The sequence below is a fragment of the Papio anubis genome, chromosome 11 (genome assembly GCF_008728515.1).
Source record: "Papio anubis isolate 15944 chromosome 11, Panubis1.0, whole genome shotgun sequence".
NCBI lineage: Eukaryota > Metazoa > Chordata > Mammalia > Primates > Cercopithecidae > Papio > Papio anubis.
In genome coordinates, this window is record NC_044986.1 from 108,319,197 (window position 1) to 108,343,049 (window position 23,853).

A 23,853-nucleotide genomic window follows, 5' to 3' on the forward strand; every position below is an offset into this window, starting at 1 on the left:
TATTAAACAGATGAAAATTTGAGCAATTATACCAATAAATCTCGTTTTGGAAAATAATTTCCATAATTTTTGTAGTTGCATAGTTTATCGTGTAGGGTGCTAATTTGTCTTATATCAACTTGAAGCTTTGGAAAAAAGATGTTTTCAAACTGAATTATAGATACTGCATAGGAAAGCTGTTATCAGAGAAGAAAGATACTGGTCTATTAAGCATTTTAAATACAAAAGCTATGAGGTGTAGAAACAAAGCGCCAGAAGTACATGAAAAAAGGAATCTGTAGGCACATAAAAAGGTCCCTCGCTGTGTAGGGAAGATAAGTAACAGTGAGGGAGAAAAACAGAGTTAGAAGAGGCTGTAAAGTCCCATTAGGTACGCATTCGAAATCCTCTTACAGGTTCGGGGCACTGGTATAACATCACAGGCCATGGGCCGGTTGGCTATATATGCTAGATTGTTAACTGGATTAGTTTTTTTCCATTTATGTGTCACTATTCTATGGAAAACCACCCTCAAATTTTATTTTTAAAAAAAAGAGAAATAAAATTTGCTTCACAGAAATTTACATTAGTTATTTATTTCTCGCTCTGCCTCCCAGGATGAAATGCAGTGGCGTGATCTCATCTCACTGCAACCTCTGTCTCCCAGGTTCAAGCAATTATCTCACCTCGGCCTCCTGAGTAGCTGGGATTACAGGTGTCTGCCACCATGCCCGGCTAATTTTTGTAGTTTTGTAGAGATGGGGTTTCACCATGTTGGTCAGGCTGGTCTCGAACTCCTGACCTCAAATGATCCGCCCACCACAGTCTCCCGAAGTGCTGGGATTACAGGTGTGAGCCACCGCGTCCAGCCTATGTTACAGTTAGTTCATTTTATAAATTATTCTATTCCTTCAAAATAAGGACAGCTATTAATGAAAGATTTCTTGAAAGTGCAAGATCTGCAGGTTTCAGAACTTAAAGTCATTCATGATCCTAACTGGCCTCCTCCTATTTCTACCCTCATCATATTATTCGAAAGACAAGCCAGTGCTTCACTTTCATTGGAGTTTTTCCCCCTGGTATTTTCATTTTTAATAACAGGAAGGCATAAACTCATACAGTAACAGTTTTACGTACTCATCATTTAAACCTTTACAAGCCTAGTAATGTAATAGGTAAAGAAAAATGCACGTGGGTTGTAATAAGGGTAGTTTTCTCTATTCACTGTTATTTGACTTTTATGGGGCAAAAAATCATATTAGAGACTATGTCATTGATTTTCAACACGAAAGATATCAAAATTAAAATGGGAAAATGATACATTTAACATTGGTAAACAGGAATTTATCAAAAGACAAAAATTGGGGAAAAGTGTATCAGTTAAACCATAATACTCAAATTGGAGCAGAAAAGATTATAATCTCATTGATGTTTATCAAAAAGTAACTTCTAGTTTTTAAAACATGAAATTTGACTTCAGGGCAGGGCAACATATTTTAAACACAGGAAATCGCAACACAACACTAGAGCGAAACACTTAAGTTACCCTTAAGTAATCTTATGGGTGACTAATTTCACAGGCTCAGATTTAAAACTACGGTGCTTTAAATCTGAGCCTGTGAAATTAATCACCCTTAAGACTACTTGCCAAAGATTTAATCTTCTCTCAAAAAGAAAATAAACAAGATACCTGATTACAACAGTCTTAGAAAATAAGCATCAAATTTTCATTTATAGTATGAAACCTGTTATATCAATTCATTAAATATGATGTTCAACTCAACTTTTCAGTTGTTTAAATAGTGTTAAAATAATAGTATAGCCCAATCAGGGAAATTGTAAATATTTAAGATTACAATGTCAGTGGAAAACATTTTTCGCATGAATTAAAAGAAAAGCATTCATTCGAAAATATTCCCAAGTAGGAAGCCAAAATAATTCCATACGAATTTTAAAAGACCAGAAAGAGCAACCCAAAAATCCAGTTTGAAAGATAACAATAAATACATAAACTGTTAAGCAAAGCCAGGAATATAGATTACTTTGAAACATCTACTTATTTCCATTTTAATGAAGAATTAGAGGATACAATGTGTTAAAAGACATATTTAAAAGACTAGCAATGGCATTAGACAGATGAATCAAATTTTGTTGATATCCCAAATAATTACAAGAGACTTCAAAAATGTAGTGTAATTCAGGTTTTCTTTCCAGTTTAAAAATTTCTATCCATTGCCTCTATCTTTGGTGTCACTGCCACCAATAAACACAGTATACAGCTTAGAAACCTAATTACTATCTTCAACTAGGAAAAGGTAAACCAACATCATTTCTTTAAAAATAAGAAATAAAGAATGTGATCGTTCTTGATTTTGTCTCATGGTCTCACAATATTCTGAAATGTCATGCCAAAATGTAAAAGTTCAAAAGGGAACATTATCATTTGCTATAATTGCACCAAAAATTTAGCTACTGTACGCTGGTGTGATGACAGCTAGTAGTATGCAGAGGCTACAGAAAGACATGTGTATTTATATATGTATCTTTAGCTCACAATTAGTAAAAGGTTCAGTTTAATGTCAAACTGAAACACACGACAACATAATGCGCCTTCAGGTAAATACGCTACAACTTTGTTTTCTTGCAGTTTAAAAGGATAGTATAATTACCTTAAATTTACACAAAACATTAAGAAACATGGTAGCTGTTTATGATTAAAATAAAATAGCAATGTAAATTAATTTAACACAGTGTTAAATATATTCACATGATCACCACTGTGATTCAAAATGGCCACTAATGCAGTTACATATCAATATATGTACATAACATTTGCCACAACAGTTTTCGTAAGTTTGACTTTCTGCAGACCAGGTTTACGAGACAAATAGCCTTGTATCAATTCTTTCATATTATGAAAGGAATTAAATGTTGTAAGTAGTTTCATTCCTCTGGGGGTGGGGGAAGAACCTCTAAAAAGTCAGTGTAAATTGAAGAGAGTTCTACCTTCTTGAATATTTGAACTTCTTGACCTGGAGAGATTCCTATAAGCTGAGGATAAACACATCTTAAGAGAGTAATGAATCTCATAACATTGTCAATGGCATTTAGCAGGCATCTGCCACCAAGTGGAACACCAGGTCCTATAGTAGAGCCTTCTGAGAATACGGTTGCTGTGGCTGAGGCGGCTGTTGGCTGCCTCCCGGCTGAGGCAGGGTTGATGAGGTTAAGTTATAGTTTGGCACCTGGGACATACTAGGTCCTGCATTCTGGTACAGAGTGACATCAGCAGTTGCTGCAGCAGCAGTAGCAGCAGGAGGAGGACTATATACCGGCGCCTGGCTGGGATACGTGTTTCCTTGAACGGAACTCACCATTGTACTGTGGAGGAAGAAAAACACTCAATTAGATCAATACTGATTTATAGAGCAACTTACAGATAAATGGAAAAACTATTTATTAAGCATTCATTCATATAGCCAATTCATTTAATAACCTTTTACTAAATAGCTATACTGTGCCAAACATTGTTATTTTAGGCATTGTCATATCAGGCATTGCATTAAAAAAATGTGTTATGTAAGCATTGTGTAAAAAAAGGTGGGGCGGGGGGTTGTGGAAATAAGTCTATACCACCATGGAGCCTCTGTTCCAGTGGTAGAAAAGGGTAATAAACACATGGATTGTGTGTCGAGTGGTTATAACTGCTAAGAAGAAAAACAAAGCACAACACGGAGGTCCGAGAGCAGCTGGGACCACGGATTCTAGTTTATGGTAGGGGCCTCTCCAATAAGGCAATATTTAAGCAGAGATGCGGAAAAAGTGAGGGAGTGAGCCAGACAGATCCCACAGGAAAGTGCATTTCAGATAAACAGAAGCCTTTGAGGAGAGAAAACACCAGGCACGTTCAAGGAACAGCAGGAGGCCACGAGAGCTGCGGTGGCGGCGGGGAGAGCAACTAAGACCACCCGGCAGGACTGGGGTGGTGGGGAGGGGCTGGAGAACACAGCACCTGATGGCCACAGTAAGGGCTGTAGCTTACACTCTGAGTGAAACAAAAAGACACTGGCTGGTTCTGAGCAGAAGGGTGGTAAGATTCCACAGGGTTTAACGGGCTCCCTCGGGACCAGGAGAGCGGACTGCAGGCTATTACGATCGACCAGAAGAGAGCCAATCGGCAGCAGGGCCACGGCAGTAATGGTGGAGATGGGAGAAAGGGTCAGGGTCTAGATTTATTTTGAAGATAATGCCTTCAAAATATGATAATGAACCGAAGAGTCCAAAATGCCTGAGGTTTAGAACTGAAAAACTGACAGAAATAACTGGTAGAGTGGCCATTCACTGAAAAGAATACTATGATGGGACTACAGTAGACTGGGGGGTGGGAGGGGTGTGGGGAAGATCAAAGTAATAATCTTGGATCTGTCAAGTTTGATGTTCAAAAAACAGACAAGCAAAGAGAATGCATAGGTAGTCAGCTATTCAAGCCTGTTGTCCTGCATAGGCAGTCAGCTATTCAAGCCTGCTGGCCCGTGGGGAAGCGCAGAGAAATACCCATCTGGGAGCATCTGGAAATCCTCGGCAGAGGCATTCAGAATCATTCAGAATCACGGGGCTGCATGAGATCCCCTAGGGAGCAGCTGCAAACAGACAAAAAGGCAGTCCATCTACTGAGCACTGGACCTTGAAGTCCATAAGATAAAGTGGCAAGAGGCAAATGAGACTGAGAAGAAGTGGCGGTGAGGCAGAAGGGAAAAGAGAATGGTCACCGGCAAGTGAAGAAAGCATTTCAGAAAAGAGGAGGGAATCACGAACTGTCAAATGGAGGAGGAGGAGAATGGTGAACTGACCAAGAGTCTGGCAATATGGGCATCACCAGTGTCCTTGAAAAGAACTGTCCCAGAGGACTAGTGGAAGGGAAGGCCTCGTAACCTCATTTCTCTTATTTCCTTGAAAATACTACCACGCTGATCAACTCTCTGAAGCTGCACCCCCTCAGTACTGAGTTTGCCTCCCGCTCCCACCGCTCCGCTGCCAGTACTCCCCTCTCAAGGCCCTGCACTTGTGCACTGCTCCGATTAGAAAAAGAAAGAAAAAAATCCTTTAAAGGTTGTCTTTATCCACTGCCTCTACTTCCTGTCTTCCTGTTCCCAACCGAATACATGGCATTTCCACTGTAAGACACTAGGTTAGCTATGTGAAGAGAAGTACTAAGATGCTGAGAATTCCCCCTACCTTTGTATTGAAAATGTAAAACAAGCTATATATAAAGCAACTGTCAAATTTTCAAAATACTGCCTATTTCTAAACTTTCCTCCAATTGTTATTTATAAATCTATTGTTGGTCAATTCAATGCTCTTGTACTCGGCACAAATTCACTATCTGATGGTAATTTAATTATTATATGAGATGGTAATTTAATGCTACATTTCACCAACTAATGTGGTGACCTAAGGCATTATTTGTCATCACTTCATATGTGTGAGATATAAAGTTGATTAGATGTCAAATTTCATACTATTATTTACAATGGTATGGGCTATAATATTGCCATAATATAGAGTCTATGTGCTGAGTTCTGGAGTCAGAATGTCTGGTTTAGAATCTTAGTTAAGTGAGACTTTGGTTCTGTCTCCAGGTCTCAGCTTCCCCATCTGTAAAATGGGGGTAATAGTTTACCGACTTCACAGGTTATTATGAGGAATAAGTTACTTTGTGTAAGCACACAGCACAGTGCTTGGCACATACTAAATATCCCTTAAATGTTAGTATTATTGGAATCATTCTCAATTTACAGTTCCACCGTCCATCCAGTTGCCTTGGGCAAAACCGTGCAATTCACCAATACTTCTTTCTCTTATCTGCGTTGCACTATCTCCCAACCATGTCACCCAATGTATAATTATTTGCTAATCTCCTAAACAACTCTTTCCAATTAAAAGCACTGTATCTTGTCAACAAATACCCATCATTTCTTGCCTAATATCCACGGTCTCCCAGCTTCTAACCTTGCCCCTAAGAATCCCTCTACACTACTCCCATTTAAAGCCCTTTCTGAACTTTTTCATTATCCCTAAGATGGTATTTAGAACAAGCATTCTTCGACCTTGGCAGTGTCTTCAAGTATGTCTCTCGCTGCTCCCCCACACGCTTTCATCCCTTGGTAAGTGTGCTGCTGGAATGTCGATATGTACCACGCACCTTTCACACCTCCCATCTTTGCTCACTCCACCAGTACCATGCCATTCCAGACTACCGCATCTTTGACATGACAGAACATCTTCCTCACATTTTTTCTACTGGCTAAGAATAACCCTCTTGGAAAACCTCCTCAAACCCTGAGGCTCCTAAAGCACAAGGCATATATCTTTCTTTCTTTATAAATCATGTTGTATAACATTATGTTTTTTATGTGCTTGCCCCTACTACTCAGTAAGCACCTTGAAGCTAAAGAAGACTCTCAAGTGTCTAACGTAGTGCCTGGCACATGCTGACTGTAGTAAACTAAAATCGAGACAAATAAATACATAAGCTTCAGTGGTCTCATAATACTAACAGTAACTGTCACTTATTATCACCTTATAATACTACCATCGCTACAGGTAGCTTTAGAAAGCTGTCATCAGTGACACCTTCCCCAACTAATAAGACTGTCCTAGGATGACAGAAGTCTGAAAAACGGTGAGCTTTAACACCAAAATTGTATGTAACAAGAGCTAGCCTCTCAGATATATATAAACTGAGGAGTGCTAAAAAACCTGCCTACCAAAAACAACAACAATCCTCACTGACCTTGATTTGCCACTAGAAAGCTCGAGTCAAATATGCAGGACATCTCTAGTAAGACTTCTAACCCTAGGCCGGGCGCGGTGGCTCAAGCCTGTAATCCCAGCACTTTGGGAGGCCGAGACGGGCGGATCACGAGGTCAGGAGATCGAGACCATCCTGGCTAACACGGTGAAACCCCGTCTCTACTAAAAAATACAAAAAATTAGCCGGGCGAGTGGCGGGCGCCTGTGGTCCCAGCTACTCGGGAGGCTGAGGCAGGAGAATGGCATAAACCCGGGAGGCGGAGCTTGCAGTGAGCTGAGATCCGGCCACTGTACTCCAGCCTGGGCGACAGAGCGAGACTCCGTCTCAAAAAAAAAAAAAAAAGACTTCTAACCCTGGCTCTCACTCTTTCCAATTTCCTCATCCTACATTTGCTGTACCAGCAATTCCTCATTTCCCCGTTGAAACACACAAACACACATATGTTTTTATATATTGATAAATAGATATTACATATTGTACCTTTATATATAGATATTTAAATGGCCTCTAAGCCTTTGTGAAGCCTTTGCAAGGAATTTAAAAAAATACACCTAACTGATCTAATATAGTACTTGAAATTGTCATTAACACTAAAACATGTATTTATAAAATATTTACTGGGTTCCTATCCAGTGTAAAACTGTGTGCTACATAAGGATGGCTATATAGGTGAAAGAGACAGCGCCAGCTCTCAAAATATTGCCGTTCAGTGGGGATACAAACAAGTAAAAAGGCAACTACCAGCCAGGAAACAGACAGAAGTACACACACAGTCCTCTGACAGCACACAGGAGGAACAGTGCTGACAGGTGGGAAAGCAAGGAAAACGTCCCAGTAAAAATGCAGCTAAGCTAACAACTAAAGAATATGTATGAATGAGCCAGGAAGGGAGGGCTAAATATTTCAAGAAAATGTTCTTCAAAAGACACCTATTGAAATAAACATGTGTTCCTTGAGAGGTGACATTAATAGCTACACTCTACAGGTAGGACTGGGCCCGTGCCAGGGATTTCACATCCCGCCTGCAGAAGTAGAGTCACCCACAGAGAACAGCAGCAGGGTGCCACAGCGCTACACAACTTCACTGGTAAAGCACCTACCAACAGGTTATCTCATTCACAAAGATCATTTCCCAAGGTCCTGACCTTGAAGAATGAGTCTCAAGTAATCTCTAGTAACAAGGTAGGTACAGCAGCATGTGACACAGTCAAACAGAGGACTAGCTGGGGAGAGGTGGCAGTTCTGGCTAATACTAAAATAGCTCAAGGGTCCTATTACGTCAGGAACCCTAGTGTTTTCTCAACAATTCCTACCTTCTGCCCACTTTGTATCTAGTTGTAAAGCAATATGTTACTCTAGGAACAGCTGCTTGCTTATTTTCCATAAGGGTATTCATTTCCACCAGATTTCAACTTAAAAAAAAATCCTGCAAGAGAGCAAGCTACACTTAACATTTTTTACTAACATACATAACCCACTAGGGAATGCCCTGTTTTCTGACACTTAGGCCTTGCCATCATCCCCCTTAAGGTCACTTTGAGATACTAACCTGACAACCAAATAATGCTTGAAAATCCCCAAGCATCTCCAACACGTAACTCTTTGAGGACGAATAGTGCAATAGAGAGGGCAGTACAGGAAAATTCCTGGGCAATCCCGATACTGCTGGAAAGGTTTCTAGAAGTTGTGCCTGTGTTACCTAGAAACTTCTATTGCCAGCTAGAATATCGTAACTTCTAGAACACACATTGGTAAACTCTTAAAAGCCTATCCTTTATTTGCTTCAAGGAAAAGATTTCAGCTTAGAGTCCCATTAAAGCAGAAGAAAAAACACATAATAAGCATTTAACTACATGACAGAGAGCACTGTAAGTAAATGGGCCTCTGTTATCACATATTCAGCCATCTGCCTCCTGAGAAACAAGGGCGCTTATCTTCTTGTACCGTCTTGATTCAAATGGGGTACCTTGCTATAATATAAACTAAATTCCAAAATAGGACAAAAATAAGAAAATATCTGTCTTAAAGAGACAGCTCAGAACTATAATTTTTAAATAACAGAATTTAAATTTTATATAAAATGTGTGGGAAAATGACAAATTATAGTCACTACATGTAAATTTCATTAAAGACATTACCAAATATCATAGATGCAAATAAAAACAACAATAAAAACTTATGGTAAGAGTAGTATTAAAAATATAGGGCTGAAACCAGATTACAGGAGTTGAGCGAGTGGGGAGCAGAGGACCAGGTACTGGAACACCACAGCGGCTCTACTACTCATTACCATGAATGGGGTGGCCGCATGACGCTGACCACAGATATTTATTAGCCATATTTTAGAGTTATAGATAATTGGGGCACTTAAGCAGCTATAACAGCACTAACTCCAAACAAGAATCAACAGTCAAATTACTTTGGGTAAGCAGCCTGAGTCTGCTGACTCGGAAGGGCTGGGTTTGCGGACGGCGGGACGACTGCCTGGCTGAGAGAAGACAGCTGCTCCGGGGGAAGACTGTAGCTCTGGAGGTGGCTCATCTGCGCATTCCCTGCAACCAGGTAGGCACCACTTGGAGGAGGCCCTGCATACACCTGGGACAGTTAAAGAGAAATCATATTCAATTCTAAAATTTTAATAAGCATACTGAACTCTCTCTGTAGAGGTATTCAGTTACAAAAACAAGAAAAATTACCACTCTGGAATCCTTTTGTAAAAGTTACTTCTGTCAACAGGCATTTTGAAAAATGTTTTTCAATGAAATAGGCTGTTGATGGTTTTCATTTTTAGTTAAACATATGCTGAACTCATGTTTATCTCCATACTGAAGCATTAAAGAAACTTACCCTGAAACTTTATACTAATCCCCCTTTACATTAAATATATTTTAATATTCTGTATGTTGGTATTTTTTTAAGGAATCCCAAAGGATATTTAAAAAGTGTATTTGAACTCATTGTTTTGTAGCCATAGACTGCAATGGATACAAGTCACATTTCCTAAACTGCCAGACTGCAATGGATAAAAGCAATTTCCTTTAAAAAACAACAACAAAAACTATTAGTATAATTAGTATGTTATATACTGTAATTGCCAAGTAAAAAAATTCTGTTAAACTTTAATTCTAAACATTAGTTTCAGAAAGTTTCAAACAGCTATTTCAAATAATTTCAAATGCATTTGAGAATTTATTTATTTATTTATTTACTTATTTATTTATTTTAGAGGCAGGGTGTCGCTGTTGCCCAGGCTGGAGTACAGTGGTGCGAACAAGGCTCACCGCAGCCTAGACCTTCTGGGCTCAAGTTATCCACCCACCTCAGCCTTTCGAGTTGTAGGGACCAAGGAACATGCCCCCAGCCTGGCTAATTTTTTTTTTTTTTTTGGTAGAGACAGGGTCTCACTATGTTGCCCAGGCTGGTCTTGAACTCATGGTCTCAAGCAATCCTCTTGCCTTGGCCTCCCAAATTACTGAGATTACAGGCATAAGCCACCACGTCTGACCGTGCATTTGAGAATTTAAAACAACATGGGCTTCTAAAAGCTTACCTGAGAACCAGAAACACCAGACGACTGCATATAATATGGCTGATTCTGTAACTTTGCATACATGGAATACATCGGATCTTCGTTCATTAACTTGGTATATAAGGAAAGTGCCTCCATCACTTTCACATTAAGTTCTGAGAGTTCTGAATGTTTTCTGAAACATGACACAATAATTTGAAAAATAGCTGTTGCTGAAATGATATAATGTTCTAAATACTGATACATCAAAATATCAAAAAGAGCAAAAAGTAGTACTAGCAGACATTATTAAAAATTTCACCTATAACAAAAATATCCTGCATTTTAGCCCTGAAGCAACCCAAACTGTTTAAGGCTTACGTGCTGTGCTGAGGGAACTCCAGCTTATCGTACCTGACTGTACCAGAAATATCTTGGTTTCCCTAGTTACTAACATATGGGTCATTTCTGAGCTCTGGTAATGCCACTTCAGCAAAGAGGATTACACAGCTAAGCCCTTGTTTTTAAAAAGACCTATCTATGCTGGTCTTTTTGACTATATTGTAAAGGTCAATCAAATCCTCACTTTAAAAAAAAGGACAAATGAGTCTAATTCTCCACATCTAGCAGAAGACACATGAATGAGAACTGGTTCCTCCACAATATTTCTTTTTTTTTTAAAAAGGCGGTTATAGCCCACTTTGCAGTTTATAGCGATAGTGTCAGTAAGGAAGGTACACAACATAAATGCACCCATGTTCTTTTACCTATCAATATCTTCCAGCTTTTCATCAATGAGAGGGCCCATCTGGTGACACATTGCTAAAATGACAAGATGTAAAGGAACATAAGAAAGTACAAGAAAAAAAAAATGTGAACCTTTGATAGATATTTGTATAATTTAAAGAATAAAAGGTTTAATTTGGAGTAATAAAAATATACATTCGTTAACTTTAGTCTGCAAAACCCAAAATTGATTTTCTTAAAGTATAATGGTGACAACTTAATCTAAAATATTAATCCCGAAATCTTAAAGTACCATTTTTCATTTTACAAGATTCTAAAATGTTGAATAGAATACTTAGTTTGGATAGAAAATTTTAAGAATTCAAATTCTACCCAAGGTCTAAACTGCATATGAAAGGGAGCCTGGGTCAAGGAGAAGTGAGAAATGTTCCATTTTTAATATTATTCTCAAAATCCATTCTTCAACAGGACACCAGTTAGTAACCTCTAATTATTCTTTATCTGCAAGGTAAATAGAAAAGTTTTACCTTCAAGATGAAGTAGCTCTGGGAGGTCTGGCTGATCGTCACTGGGGTCTGTACTTTGCAACATCTGTAGCAACTGGTCCATTTTATCCTACAGGAATGAAGTAGTTAATATAAAAAGCAACCAACCTTTATGCAACTTTATGTTTTCACCTTATTAACTAGACAAACTTTCAAAATTCATAGTTATGGAGACTCCAATTTTGCTTTTATGTTTTCAGTGTCCCATATATTTATTCTCTTTAGTACCACAGGAAGTCAGAGCCTTGAAAGTGTTTCCTATATATTTTTGAAACTGCTCAGGAGGCTGAGGTGGGAGGATCACTTGAGCCCAGGAGGTCAAGGCTGCAGTGAGCTATGATCTCACCACGCACTTCAGCCTGGACAACAGTGCAAGACCCTGTCTAAATCAATCAATCAATCAATCAATCAATCAACCAACTGCTAACAGAGATTCTCTTAAGTGAGAAGAAATCGAGCCACATTTAAACTTACAATGCATGAGTTCTTCCACCTCTTATGTCATGCTAGAGGATTTTGCTTTGTTTCAGAGCAGCTTTAGCTTAGCCACGCCAACAAGTGTACTATCCATCTCAAGATGGCATTGCTTCTGACTAACAACTTGTCATTCCTTCTCCCCCATGGTGAATACAGCAGCTGTTTCAGTAAGGCAGAGCTCAGCTGTATCACAGCTGCTCTTCTAAGTGGGACTCTCAGGATTTATTCTACATTTTCTTTCTACCAGTGTTTCAGTCAGTCATAAAAGGAAGGAGGAAGACTAGTGGTTTCTCTATTTTCCTATGTGGGAAAGGCTGGAAGATACCTCAAACCAGTGACACAGATCTATTTCAGAATCTTTTGTTGTACAGACCAATGGAACTAATGAAACCACCATTACATAAACACATCTATATGATATATAAGTATATATGTATTTGTGGTTTTTAAAAAATCAAAACAGATCTACTCTACCATGACTATTACTAAAACAATTACAAACCTTTCTCCATACATGGTTTTCACATGGTTATGCTACCATATATAGGTACATAGGGCAAATAAAGACAACTAATTCTAAGCAAAGTAATTACTTAAAATTTAAAAACTATGATTCTGTGTAAAAGGAAAATAGCTTGAGAAACAAATTAATCATCAGAGAGTGAAAGTGACATAAATATGCTAAAAAAAACTCTTCCCAAGTCAAAAGAATTCTGTATTTTGAAATGGATACCAATTTTCAATGTAAATTATTCAAAATTTTCATTTTAAGCAGTCTTACAAAACAAAAATATGTCAGAAAGTTTGCCTACCACACACAAAAAAAGGTCAAATGAAAGTGAGAGTCCATTAACACACAGATGGTTTCTGTTTTGTTTGCTTACAGAACACTACACAATATTTAAAATTATTTAGTGTCATAGAAGTAGGGTTTCTAGATAGACAACTAGTCTGCCTCTGCAAGTTTTTTTTTTTTGAGACAGAGTCTCACTGTCCCCCAGGCTGGAGTGCAGTGGCATGATCTTGGCTCACTGCAACCTCTGCCTCCCAGATTCAAGTGATTGTCCTGCCTCAGCTTCCCAAGTAGCTAGGATTACAAACGCGCACCACCACGCCCAACTAATTTTTGTATTTTTAGCAGAGACAGGGTTTTACCATGTTGGCCAGGATGGTATCGATCTCCTGCCCTTGTGATCCGCCCGCCTCGGCCTCCCAAAGTGCTGGGATTACAGGCGAGAGCCACTGCGCCTGGCCAGCATTTTCTTACATAATGCAATCAGTCAAACACCACTTCCCCTAGCCCAGGTGGATTCCTTGTCCTTAGCACAGTCTTCCACAGTCTGTTTCACTCTTCAAATTTTGTTTCTGCTTCCCACAAAAGACTGCTAAAAGCCCATAAACCCCTTCACATATTTCAGAGATAACATCTCATTTTTCATACGTTTAAAATGTTACAAAGGATAAGATTTCCAGGACATTAAGCGTTGACATTTTAAAATAAAACAGTCAAAAACTCCTTTAAATATAGCCAAAGGAATTTAAACACCATAGCAATCTGCACTCACCATTACCATTCAAAAAACAGTCTCTGTCATGTATTTCAAATTGTTTTTCTCCTTGAACTTATCATATTTCCACTCAATTTCCTCCCCCTAAAATTTTATCCTAATATACTTGAAAGTTTTCTACTGATGACCATATGAGATTTCTTTGCACTAAAAATATGTAAATTGATGATAATACTCTCGGTGTTAGATACATTCATATGTATACGGTAATGATTATATTTATTATTAATATATAAAGGGTCAAAACAACATTAACTATATTTCAAGTTTTGAAAAGTAAAATGAGCCAGGATTCAGCATCAGTTCTATTCCTAATTTTCGTTTTTATAGTTGAAAGTGAGGAGAAATTTTGTTTATATAATCAAACTATTATGGCAATTTCATTAAGTTCTTTCAGTGCCTTCTGAAAGATGGAATGGAATGACAGTGGTCTGTCATTAAAAATTATTTTTAATGATCTACTAGCTGAAAACTCATTTTGGTCCTATTTTTTAAAAACAAAAAATATGAAACCATCTCAGCTGTGTTAACTAGTCATTAGAGCCATTACTTTCTTTTTTTTTTTTTTTGAGACGGAGTGTCGCTCTGTCACCTGGGCTGGAGTGCAGTGGCCGGATCTCAGCTCACTGCAAGCTCTGCCTCCCGGGTTTACGCCATTCTCCTGCCTCAGCCTCCCGAGTAGCTGGGACTACAGGCGCCTGCCACCTCGCTGGGCTAGTTTTCTGTATTTTTTAGTAGAGACGGGGTTTCACCGTGTTAGCCAGGATGGTCTCGATCTCCTGACCTCGTGATCCGCCCGTCTCGGCCTCCCAAAGTGCTGGGATTACAGGCTTGAGCCACCACGCCCGGCCTTAGAGCCATTACTTTCTTAATACAAACAGCAATATTTGGAATCATCTCTGGTAATTCTTATACTCTGAGGCAATGTACCACGGTAATCTTCACTATGGGCAAGTGGTAAGCCTTTTTTCTGTAAAGTGGGAGAGAAGACTTGAAAAGGAAAAGAGGGGGAAAAATGACAAATGGTAGGAGAGAATGTTTTCAGGCAGATCAATTTTAGGAAAGAATGCTATGGTAAATCAGGATCTGAAAAGATTCTCTTTAAATTATACCAGGGGCCAAGCAAACTTTTTCTGTCATGGCCAGCCAGTAAATATTTCAGGCTTTGCAGGCCATATGATCTCTGTTGCTACTACTCAATTCTTCCACTGCAGCACAAAAGCAACCAGACAATGTATAAATAAATGTATCTGTGTTCCAATAAACAGGCAACAGGCTAAATTCGGCCTGAGAGTTTGCCAACCCCTGATCTATACAATGTGACACTTAAAAAATCCTGAATGGTTTGCTAGTTGCATAATTTAATTTATTAAGTTAATTCAACAGTTATGTTAATGTTATTTTTAAAACACGGTATTAAGTTTGAGTAGAGAAAGACAACCACAAACATGCTTTTTATTTTTTCATAAACACACTTAAAGATGAAAAAGGTAGCCAGTTTCAATCTTCTCTTTATATGTAGCAATAGCAGATGTTTCTATAAAGCTTAACTAAATAGGAGTGATTAACTTAATTCAAGAAATCTCAAATTTAAATCCAATAATACAAATTTGGGTACCATCATGTGGCTCCAAAAATTATGATGTGTCACCAAGTTGACATTATATTTTTGAGCATAATTACTAAAAATATACATTGTTTCAGGTGTGACAATGACATATGAAGACATTTAATATAAAATTAGCATAAGCTTTTCCTCAAATACTAGAATGTGTTCAATACGAGGAGCCATGAATCATCTCCAATGATATTCAATATATTAGCACTGCTTTTATAAAATGATTTATGTAGAAGTAATTTAATGACAATTTTATTTTTAGAACAGTAATTTATTTGTTTCAACAGACAGCCAACGAGTGTCCCTTCCTCAGTAATATGCAAACTAAACTAGTTTATATCCTTGTGGAGTATGCCAGGAAACAGGAGTTCTCGCATGGTATGAATAGGAGTGTAAAAACCTGTTTTGCTCAACAATTTGACAGTATCTATTAACATGGAAAACACACAAATCCTTCAACTCAACAGTTTCACTCCTGGATATCTACCCTAAAGAAACACAAAGATAGATGTTCAAAAAAAAATCTCACTACAACACTGTAAAAGCTGTAAACAACCTAGGCATTCAACAACAGATTAAATAAATCATGTTAAGGTCACTCTACAGAATATTCAGCAGGAATTTAAAATAATGAGGCTCTGACATGGCAAACAAAGGACTGGAGAGGAAGTTTGAAAAACAATCTGCATCGTCTACATTGCTTGAATTTTTGTAACAAAAAAACACAAAAATTTTTGCAACAAAAAAACTCAAGTAATCAATTTTCTTTTTAAGCAAAACCATTTAAATTTCAATACAAAGCACCAACTCCTATCACCATGGAAACCACTTACTTCATCAATAAAGGCTGGTTCCGGCTCTGGTTCTATTGTCTCTACCTGAACATCATCACTAAATTGTACCGTCTTCTTCTCTGTTTTAACTGTAAGATATGTAAAAGTTATCTTTTTTTATAATACATTTAAAATTCTACTTTAAAGCACTTTAACTTCCAAGAGAGATTTGGGGATTGTTCTTATATTCCCAGCAAGCTAAAAGGCACAATTTAGGAAATAACTGAGTTGCAGATTTTGGCAGTAATAACAGAATATTAGTTTATGAAACTGGATTTCTTAATTTTCTCTTGTAAACATTTTACATTTTCCATAAAAAGAGATTTCACTAATAAGAAGAGTTGTATTTCTGAAAAAAGATTAATCACCTACTACATATCAGAGTTTAGTAAGCTGGAGGACAAAAGCAAAGTTTTACAATGGCCTAAATGAATTCTGCAATTTAAAATAAACCCTCTTTTTAAATTACCAATCCTTCAAGAAAAAAGTCTCATTTGACAGGAAAAAAAAAACCTGGTTTGATAGAAAATCCACACTACTCCAATGTCATGAATGGGAAAATCAGCTATATATTCTCTGGCATGCCACTTAGGCTTTTAGAGAATGACGTCCATGCCAGTGGCCAACTTTGCAAGTGGCCTTGGCAGGGATCTCAGTTTTCCAACAAATCAGCCTGTACTTTCTAGTTATGTAATATTATTATTTGACAATAAAAAGTGGTCATTGAGGGATCAACAACCCATTGGCCAGAAGCACATAGTTCTCCTACTCACCAAAGCAATCTTTAAAAATGATTTAACATAACGATAGCTATATAATAAACTCCAAATACTACTGAAAGGCACATACGACTCTACTAAACAAATTTCCTTTCTATTCTTTTTAATCCTTGCATCAATGTGGTCGATCAATTCATAAAAATATTAGGAATCATGATGGAAAGGGAGATGGGAGGGGGCAATTTAAGGAAGGGAAATAATGTTTATTAAACTATTGAATATGCTTGATGGAATATTACATTTCCTCCAGTGAATCTCCAAAACAATCCTATGAGCTATGCCCTTTTTATAAATAAGGTAGTTTGGAAAGATGAAAAACTCTTGTAAAAGAGAAAGCTAATAAATGACAAAGGCTGGATTTGAAAGCCAATCAATCTTGTTCTACTAGCCCATACTACTGGAATCTGGCCTGTGCCTGTGATTTTACCCGAAGAACATGAAGTCCAATCACTTGGGTACTCTATGTTGTGTGCTTCTGTATAACACAGAAATAGCTTAATTTCCAACCTAAGAAATATAATCATTCCATTCAAGTCACCAAAAGCAAAATTCTACATACAAAAAAAAGTTTCAGCTGATTCAGTTTCCTATAAAGGAAAAGAAACATCTGCAGCAGACATTTTTGCTTTTTATATCTTGAGCTATTACAAGTAGAAAGCTGGGATAGCACTGCATTGGCCATTACCCACAAGAAAACACATGGCAGACTTCATATTCTAACAGCTCTTGATGCACAAGTTTGCAGCCCCTTTTCTCACAGGAACTAATACTATGTGTGTGTAAAAAAAATTTTATTTATATACAATATATAACAAAAAGATTTCACAATATTTTACTGTATCTCCAAACCAAAAGCAAGCTAAATAGGGCAGCCATCTCTATTTGACATGCTAAGTGAAGTGGGCTTCTATTTCCTCAAAAGAATGATGCTCTGGGGATCATGCTAGCACCTGCTCTCCATGCTTCAGAACTACAACCCCATTACATAAGCTCTGATGCTTCAGTTTCTCTTTTAGATTGTCCAGAGTGAAAAACATGAGAAAAACTAGAAAACTCATATTGAGGCTGCATTGCTATATGACTGACAAAAAAAAAAAAAAAAAAAAGATGAAATGGCTCCACGATCTACATGAGATCCTGGACCTTATCTTGAACAGAACTCCAAGCAATTCTATCCTCTCCAGGAAATGATTCAGGACAAAAAAAAAAAAAGTCCAAAAACAAACAAAACATCATTACTAGCCCAGGTTATTAAAAAGTCAGCATAGTACGCAATGCCATTTAAATAAGGCTGACATGTTTTTGAACTCTCACAGACATAGAAAACATCATTGAAAGACTGGGTCTCACCAATGTGTCTCTATAAACATGACACCAGGCACCCTGGCAGTGCTATGAGAGTGCATCATTTTCTTAAAGATCTGTATTTTCTGGTTTGCTGTTCAAGCCTTCTCTTGAAAGAGAAGTGAAGTGTCTCTTTATTGTTAACATATATATTTCTGTATCATTTATTCCATAAGTATTTATGTAGCATGTATTGTAAGATTCACTATTCGGAGCTACTGGAAATAAAAAGATGACCAGGACAAAGATGTTTTTTTCTTAAAGTTCTTATAAACTAAAAAACACCTAAGCATCTTGTGGTTTGTAATTTTCTTTGATCCCTTCTATCTAGCATTAAAAAAAGATAATATGAGCTATTCTGCCAAATAACTATAGCATATCAACCTACACATGGAAGCTGTTTAAAAATTTTAAAGAGCACACTACGCAATGCCATTTAACCAACACAGATCTATTTTTCTGTTTTCCTAGAGGGAGATTATGACTTAAACTTTGCTTGATGACTAAACTCATCATTATGAAGATTCATTAAAGCACAGTATTATGTAGAAATAGAGTAAACTGTCTCTCACTACTTTGACCGACTATGTAGCTATGTCTCCTGAAACTGTTAAGCCTGCCACTGGTATCACTTTTTCTCCACGGCCCCAATTTCTAGTTTATTATCCTAGTCAGCAGGGTTTGTAAATCAAACAAACTTTTATATGATTAGTAAAAATGGTTCCTTCTGAATATCTGACATGTTGCTTGGAGACCACTGTTTTCAAGTCTGGGACTACACACTAGAGAAACAGTCCCAACCTTTGAACAGGAAAAATTCTCCCTGAGGTTATACTGTACTTGTCACACTGTAATGAACTGGTAAGAAAAACATATAATATATAAATTCTGTAAAACTTCTTAATGAATTTGCATTTTAACAACAACCTCTACATAGACATATATGAAAAAAAAGTTAGGCCAGGCGCGATGGCTCACGCCTGTAATCTCAGCACTTTGGGAAACTGAGGTGGGTGGATCACCTGAGGTCAGGAGTTCAAGATCAGCCTGGCCAACATGGTGAAACCCCGTTTCTACTAAAAATACACACACACACACACACACACACAAATAGCTGGAAGTGGCGGCTGGCACCTGTAATCCCAGCTACTCGGGAGGCTGAAGCAGGAGACTCATCTGAACCTGGGAGGCGGAGGTTGCAATGATCCGAGATCGCACCATTGCACTCCAGCCTGGGCAACACTGCTCTAAAAAGTTCAATTTACTCAACTTCCATTAAGAAAAGGATTAGAAAACATTATTTATTGGCAGGCTGGAAAATACTTACTCATTTCTGGTTCAGCAGTGAGATCTGCTGTCACAAAATTAGACGGAAATAACCCTATGCCTTGATGGGTTTCACCTTTCCACCAGTTAGGATCACTATGACAAACAGAAAACAATGCTTTACCACAACATTTTTATTTCTATAAATCTTTATCTTTTGTAGTATTTAACTTACACTATTACAAAATTTGAATCTCACAATAACCCACTGAAAAGGCCAATGAATCTTCCTTTATTACAAAAGAAGAAGCCTCAGAAAAGGTAAGAAGCTATTAAACACAGGGTTGTTTATCCTTTTGACTGTCGATGCCTGCTTTGCAGTTATGGACTCTCTCCCAAAAAAGAGGTACCCATATGAAAAAATTGTCAGCTTCACGTGGTTCACAGGCTCCAGAGTAAGAAGTCTTTGTAATGAGATATAAAGACAGGCTCTCACTTTCAGTCTCCATTCCTAAATCATTGCTCTTTCCAGTACACATTAGCAAGGTTTTTCTTTTTATCTCCCAACAGAACAAATATGAAAGATGACGCTGTTCACAGTGTAAAACATTCACAAAGAGTACACTCCTAGGTGTAAACTCTAGTATATGGAAAGCTAGCAAGCACTTAATAAATGTTTTTGAAAGAACAGATGCAAGGTTTTGTGCAATTTCCAGCCAACCAGCTCAAATTTTACTTCATTTTCTTCCACTCAAAAAATCAAACAAACAAATAAAAAAAAAAAATGTTAAAATATGTCTGAATGTTTGTGTCTTCCCAAAATTCACAGGTTGAAATCCTAACCCCCAAAGCAATGGTATCACAAGGGGGGGCCTTTGGAAAATGATTAGGTCATGAACGGGATTAGCAACCTTATAAAAGAGACCCCAGAAAGCTCATTGCCCCTGCTGCCACGGGAGGATACAGCAAAATGACAGCCTTCTACAAACCAGAAAGTGGGCATTCCACATACAGTCAATCTGTTGGGTCCTTGACCATGGACTTATACTCCAGAACTGTGAGGAATAAATTCCTGTTGTTTTTAAACCAGTTAGTCCATGGTAGTTTGTTATGGCAGCCCAAATGGACTAAGGTAGTAAGTAAGAGAGATACTACAGGAAGAACTTTAAATCAATTTGAGCTGATTTTTAAAAAACACCTGTAAATTTCAATACTGCATTATCAGTAACAAGCATCAGTAACAATTCATTTTCAAGTAAAACATCACAAAGCTAGAGTAAAAAAACTGATGCACTGTATCACCTCCTGAATAAATGTATAATTCCATATAAAATAAAGTTGTTTCATATGGACATACTGTTCTGTGTATAAAAACTCAATAGATTATATGTTTCTTACAAATTCCATTAAGTACATATACATACTCAGTGTTTTTCCAGAACTGTACCTTTTTAAATAATGTAACAATCTATATTATTAGGTAGAACCAAAAATGGATAGATTAATCTACACCTCCAAAACAAATTAAAAACTAAGAAATAAATAAGAAAAAAATTAAACAACAAAATAAGAATCCACTGAGTATAACACAAGCAAATCAGCCAACTGTCTGCCATACAGAGAAGCATCTGGGTCAATATTTATTATTATATTTGGTAACTGCGATCAATAGGAATAATATGAAACACCGAAGCCATACATACTTTCATACAAATTTTAAATGTAATATTAACATTACCTGTCATCAAGAACTGTAATAATTTCTCCAGCTTTAAAAGTAAGTTCATTATCTTCAGCAGCTTCAAAGTCATATATAGCACGAACTTTTCGGCCTTCATGTTGGTGGTTAGTTAAGAGGTTGGATGTGCTTGGATACAAAGTGGAAAGGGTGGTTGACTGCTGCCTTTGTTCCTTGAGAGATAACTCAATGGCTAGAAAACAATGAGTTTTTAAAAATCCAAAATGTTATTATATCCAACAATCTGAAGAAGTAGAAAAAGACATCAAGGTAAAAGGTATTCTTCCTTCAACAGCATAGTTAGAAACTAGAACATATCCTGATATATTGAACAAAAATCATGTTGTCAGTTTTATTCATTCATTCACAACTGAAAGTTTAAAAATAAATTAACAAAATTGGAACAGCGTGGTAATTCCTATTTTTACTGAACAAATACAATGTAAATTATTCTGGGTAATAAAAAATACAAACTCTTAGATCTACTTTTCTTTTTCAGCTGCAGATATTTTGCATTTTCCTTGACCTTTTAAATGTATTCCTATAGCTTAAGTTTTCAAAATAATCATCAGAATTGCCTGGAAAGTCAAGAGTATCAAGCTTCACTGCAGACTTACTAAATCAAAGCCTTAATCTTGGAGATTCAGGATTTTATTGCTCCAAGGGTAATTCTTAGCAGTCTAAAGACTCAATGTAACAAATCCACCAAAATAGATCTCAAATGTGTCTCCTCTATCTCCACCACTACTCCCCCAGTGCAGACCATCACCATATGTCATTCAGGCTCTGAAATGTAGTCTCAGTGCATTGATTATCCTGCTTCCAACTCAACCCAGAGCCCTTTCTGCTCCTCCACTCTTGTTTTAGATTAGTAAAAGAACCAATATGAAAACAAAACTTTAAAGCTACTAAAAGTCAATATAGAAAACTATATTTTAGGACCCTGAGGTAGAGAACAGTATTTTTTAAAAGCCACTAAAAAATAAAAATCATAACAAAAGAGCAAACAGCTCTGGCCTTCTCAAAACTTAAAATTTCTACTTGATAAAATACACCATTATCAAAGTTAAGGTCAAAAACCAGGAGTAGATATCTATAATAATTAGATAACAAATTAATATTTCAAATAAAGACTTCTACATATCATTATTTTATTTAACAAAAGACAATTTACCCAAGAGAAAATCATCATGAGCAGTGAATATACAAAAAAGAACTCAGTCTCACTAGCAATCAAAAAAATTGAAATTAAAATAACAGGACATCATTTTAAACCTACCAGATTCACAAAAGTTAAACCCTTAAGATTACTAAGTGTTGTCAGAGATTAATAATAGCTTTCATACACTGCTAATGGAAAAGGAAATCATAGAACCATTTAGCAAAACTGAAGATGTACCAATGCCATGATCCAACAATACTGCTTTTAGCCACACATAACAGAGACAGTCACATACATGTGCACAGAGAATATGTACAAGAATACTCACTGCAGCTTAATTTTAGTAAAAATAATAATAATAAGGCCGGGCGCGGTGGCTCAAGCCTGTAATCCCAGCACTTTGGGAGGCCGAGACGGGCGGATCACGAGGTCAGGAGATCGAGACCATCCTGGCTAACACGGTGAAACCCCGTCTCTACTAAAAATACAAAAAACTAGCCGGGCGAGGTGGCGGGCGCCTGTAGTCCCAGCTACTCGGGAAGCTGAGGCAGGAGAATGGCGTAAACCCGGGAGGCGGAGCTTGCAGTGAGCTGAGATCCAGCCACTGCACTCCAGCCCGGGCAACACAGCAAGACTCCATCTCAAAAAAAAAATAATAATAATAATAATAATAATAATAATCAGAAGGAATCCACACATCCATCAGTAGAAAGATAGAAAAATGTGGTACACTCATTAGTACACTGGAATATTACAGAAGAGTTAATGGATATGTCACATGAATAGATCTTGAACATAATGTTGCATGAGAAAAGCAAGTGGCAAATGGCACTTCAAGTGTACTACCTATGAAAAACAAACTTGTTAGACACAAAAAAGCACTTGATATTGTTTTTGGATACACAGTATAGTAAAAAAACTGTCATAAAAACATAGACTGAAAGGACACATGTAACAGTAATTGCCTCTCAAGAGGAAAGGAAAGAATACTGAGGAGGGCAACAAAGTAGATTTCAGCTTTTGCTATAAAGTTCTATTTATTTTATCTTTTAAATATCTCGGAGAAAACACAGAGGCTTATCTTCTTCCCACCATCAGGGACTTAAAAACGTACCTTTTGCTAAATCTTCTTCTTCTTTTTTGTTAGCCACAGTACCAGGATCCTTGGCTGCAAGAGCTGGGCTTGCTTTTGCTTGTTCTGCAGCCTGACAAAAAAGAGGAACACAGTATTTGACGGTTGTTATCAAATTCTCCTCCTCTTACCTACCCCTAAGAATTTGCAAAACCTTTCTCATCAATCTAGCATAGATTTCTGAAAAAAGAAATCCAAACTGCAGCAGCTTCCACCTTAAAGGGAGAGGGAAAAGAATCCGAATTGGAGGACACAGAGAGCAACCGGACACTTACAGGAGGCAGCCTAGGCATACCCTCCCAGGTTTGTGTCAAGAGGTTCAACTAAAAGCATATGGTACACA

General features: G+C 37.4%; 1 protein-coding gene across 5 annotated transcripts in view; it reads right to left on the reverse strand.

The window, feature by feature from the left end:
* Window positions 1–2,017: 2,017 nt before the first annotated feature.
* Window positions 2,018–23,853, reverse strand: part of STAM (signal transducing adaptor molecule) — a 73,589-nt gene continuing 51,753 nt past the window's right edge. For 4 of the 5 annotated variants that reach the window (XM_003903428.5, XM_021943103.2, XM_021943102.2 and 1 more), the window contains 9 exons: window positions 23,493–23,583; window positions 21,217–21,409; window positions 19,540–19,634; window positions 16,090–16,178; window positions 11,576–11,663; window positions 11,069–11,123; window positions 10,344–10,497; window positions 9,213–9,388; window positions 2,018–3,360 (listed from right to left, as the gene is read on the reverse strand). In XM_003903428.5, the coding sequence (XP_003903477.2) occupies window positions 3,123–3,360; window positions 9,213–9,388; window positions 10,344–10,497; window positions 11,069–11,123; window positions 11,576–11,663; window positions 16,090–16,178; window positions 19,540–19,634; window positions 21,217–21,409; window positions 23,493–23,583 (1,179 nt within the window). In that variant the 3' untranslated portion in view covers window positions 2,018–3,122. The remainder of the gene's footprint in view (window positions 3,361–9,212; window positions 9,389–10,343; window positions 10,498–11,068; window positions 11,124–11,575; window positions 11,664–16,089; window positions 16,179–19,539; window positions 19,635–21,216; window positions 21,410–23,492; window positions 23,584–23,853) is intronic. The other variant, XM_021943105.2, reaches the window with a different exon arrangement.